The sequence below is a fragment of the Anastrepha obliqua genome, chromosome 1 (assembly GCF_027943255.1).
Source record: "Anastrepha obliqua isolate idAnaObli1 chromosome 1, idAnaObli1_1.0, whole genome shotgun sequence".
NCBI classification, from domain to species: domain Eukaryota; kingdom Metazoa; phylum Arthropoda; class Insecta; order Diptera; family Tephritidae; genus Anastrepha; species Anastrepha obliqua.
In genome coordinates, this window is record NC_072892.1 from 132,587,635 (window position 1) to 132,590,955 (window position 3,321).

Genomic DNA, 3,321 nt, shown 5'->3' on the forward strand with positions numbered 1-3,321 from the left:
AAAACCAAAAGAACTATTCAACCGAATCGTCTGAAATTTTAATACAATTTACAAATTAATTTTTCACAACATCAATGGTAATCGCCTGCACTACACTCAGAAAAAATTCCCTCCCTAAAATAAAGAAAACCATTCTTTATTTTGAATTCTTCCAAATTCATTAAATTTTATCGCTTTTGAGTATTTTTTCTTTTAAATGACTATAAATGTGTTTGAAACATAAACCCGTAGTCCTCATTTTGATGTTACATTCTTCTTTGTTATTTTTTACTTTACTTACAATTATCTTATCGAATGCTCATTGCTTTTACGAACATACGTAGTTGATTGTTTTTTTTTCTTCGTGATTATATATTTTGTCGTGCAATGGATGAATTAATAGAAATTTTAATTGAGTTGGAAGGCGAACCGTTTTTGAACGTGTTTATTGGTAAGTTTATAAATATTTTGTTTTGCTCATTTTAGTTATTGCTAATCATTTCAATTATATATTAGAAAGCGGTCTAACTAAGGAATCATTGAAGCTCCTAAAGCCAAGCCATTTGGATACATTGATCGACACATCGCAGTTTGGACCAAGGGTAATTTTTGAGCATAATCTGCTCAATTGGCAAGCGCAACAGGTATTTTGTTATTTTGTGCATATACACACATACAGATATGCATGCGAAAATTCATAATCTTCGTTTTACTTCACTAGGGAATAAAAACACAAGCCATTCACACTGAGGCATGCGCTTTATTGGCAAATGAATATCGTGGCGAGGTAAATGTTTTTTTTATTACTTTTACTTTAGTTATTTATTTATTTTAAATATACATTTCTGTACTTCATATAAGGAATCTTTTGAAGCAATACTCAGTAAGTCGGCGGGTGGATCACAAATCCTGAAATACTATGCGCAAAAAAAGCGTCTCACTCCAAAGTATAGGAAACTTCTAGCTGCAACAGTTGCAAATTATTTTATTTCTGCTGAAGTACATCCAAACCCTAAAACATTTGAAGCTTTCGCCAATAAAATTGTGGATTTATTTGCGAGTGGATCTAAAGTCTGATCACAACCTAAAATTTTTATTAAAAAAAGTTTTCTAATCTCGATTTCATTTACACAGGATATATATTACATTCATAAGAAAGGAAAAAAGCCAGGTGGATCTCTGTATGCTAAGTACCACAGTGTATTATTGAAACTTAGACGGGATGGTCTTATTTCCAAAAGAGATGTAGAACCAACAACAAAAGGAACGGAGATTAATTCTTGCGTAACAGGTATATATGTACATAGGTACATATATCGTCGTTGCGAAAGCAATACCGCGTATATCCAATATACAAAACTACAATACATAAGTGGTGAAGGAAGAGAAAACTGATTTTTTACAAAAGTATAGCTCAATTTTTTCACTGAACTTATAATTTATTAATATTATGACAGAGATCAATATACAAATAGTAATTCTGCAAAAGAGTGTACGTGAAACTTCAGTTTCGTTGGTCAATTCGTTTTGGTTTTATGCAGTTTTGCAATCGCAACGACGATATGGCTTTCTTAACTCATGAGTATATTTTGGTTTAATTTAAATTTTAAATGAGAGATTATTAAATATTATAATCTGCATTTAATGTAACTTTCATTTAATAAAAAAATTACATTTAGATTGCATTCAAGAAAAATCATGGTTAAAGTATAACGTTGAACTATTCGATGAAGTTCAACTAAAATGGGAAGCGACTTTTGCTGTGCGACGACAAATGCTACAAAAAGATGCCAATTTAAATACAATTTTAGAAGAATGGCCTCAGTATAAGCAGAGTTTTGGACATTTAATGGTATAATTCGTGAGTTTTATTTACATAAAAAATAATTTATTGTTCTTCATTCCTATCTTAGATAGAACTGGATTTTAAGAAGCTGTACCCCGAAAAGCAAAATTTGTTATTTGATAAATGGAAGAGTTTCTGCCAAGCGATTCCACCTTTGGTAGAAATTTACATTAAAGATTCAAACAGCTTAACTACTTGGAGGCAGTCTAAAGAAGGAAGCATCAATGTCTTAAGCCCTCATTTTTTTTAACAATCTAATTTCAGATGCAAAAGACTTAGTCATTTTTTATCTTCTACACTCTGTCTTAATTCCAACTGGCCGAACATATAGAACATGCAAACAGACAAAAAAAACACTTCATCAAGTACACTATTGCAGATTCAAGAAATAGTTTCTTACTGTGGGCACCGACAAGTAGTGAACTTCAGTCAAAATTGAAATTAATGGTAGATGCAAATTATATGGATAAAAGTACGATTCAGCCAATTATATGTTCCATTGGATTGGATTATTTTTATTGCAAGGAGTATTATGTGTATTTCGCCGATATATTTTATAAGTTCGATAACCTAATCAAGTGTATTGATGTGTGTTTTAAAACATTCCATGTACTTAACCTTGAGTATCCGCCCGAATGTAGCTCCATTTGGCTTTTTGTCCAGCAGTATTTCTATAACATTTCCTTGAAATCTCGCGAGAAAAATGGGTCTATTTGTGCAATTTTAAATGATTTGAAAAAACAAAATAAGACTTAAAATAAGAAATAATTGGAATGGATGTACACGTGCAATGTTCTCAATGCTTACAAATGCAAGAATAAAAAACTAAAACCAAATTTTTTGCATTTTTATTCAATATTTAAAACATTTCATAATCTGAAAATTCAGGTAGATTTTTTAAAATTGAGAAAAAAGCTATTTTTCTTTTAGTAAATTTTTACTGGAAACAAAATAACAGTTTCCCTAATTCCAGCAAATTTTACTCTGAAATGAGTAATATTTGTATTTTCTTTTAGCAAAATACTATCTATTTCAAACATAAAATTTATTACAAATATAAAAACAAATTTCTTAAATCGGGAAAGTTTTTCTCGAAAGCATGTAAACATTTTTTCTTCATTTTGAGAAAATATCAGATACTGAAAAGAGGATGCCTTTTCATAGGCGCCAAATCATTCCCATATTTCCTCATTTCAATAGTCGTTTTAACTTGAACCGAAGAAGTTTTTTTTTGAGTGTACAATTTTATTATTATTTCAAATATTTGGCTTTTTTTTATTAAAGAACCGGAAAAAAATCCGATTTTTAGAGTGTGAAATTTAAAACCGCGCAATTTTGTCCATTTTTTTTTTATTCTAGGATGGGACATAGCTACAGTCATACTGATTAATAATTTTTTTGGGAGTTGTGTTTCAGAGAAATGGAAGAGCCAAAATGGACAACACCGTCCAGGTGCAATTTTTCGGGAGGGTCAATTTCAACATTTTTAAAATTAT

At 30.2% G+C, this 3,321-nt stretch overlaps 1 protein-coding gene across 1 annotated transcript; it reads left to right on the plus strand.

The window, feature by feature from the left end:
• The first annotated feature begins 326 nt into the window (after positions 1-326).
• On the plus strand, positions 327-1,056 carry LOC129237264 (uncharacterized). Its single transcript, XM_054871904.1, has 4 exons — positions 327-430; positions 496-623; positions 701-766; positions 841-1,056. The coding sequence occupies exons 1-4, from the start codon at positions 367-369 to the stop codon at positions 1,054-1,056; spliced, it is 474 nt and encodes a 157-aa protein (XP_054727879.1). The 5' UTR covers positions 327-366.
• Positions 1,057-3,321: the final 2,265 nt, after the last annotated feature.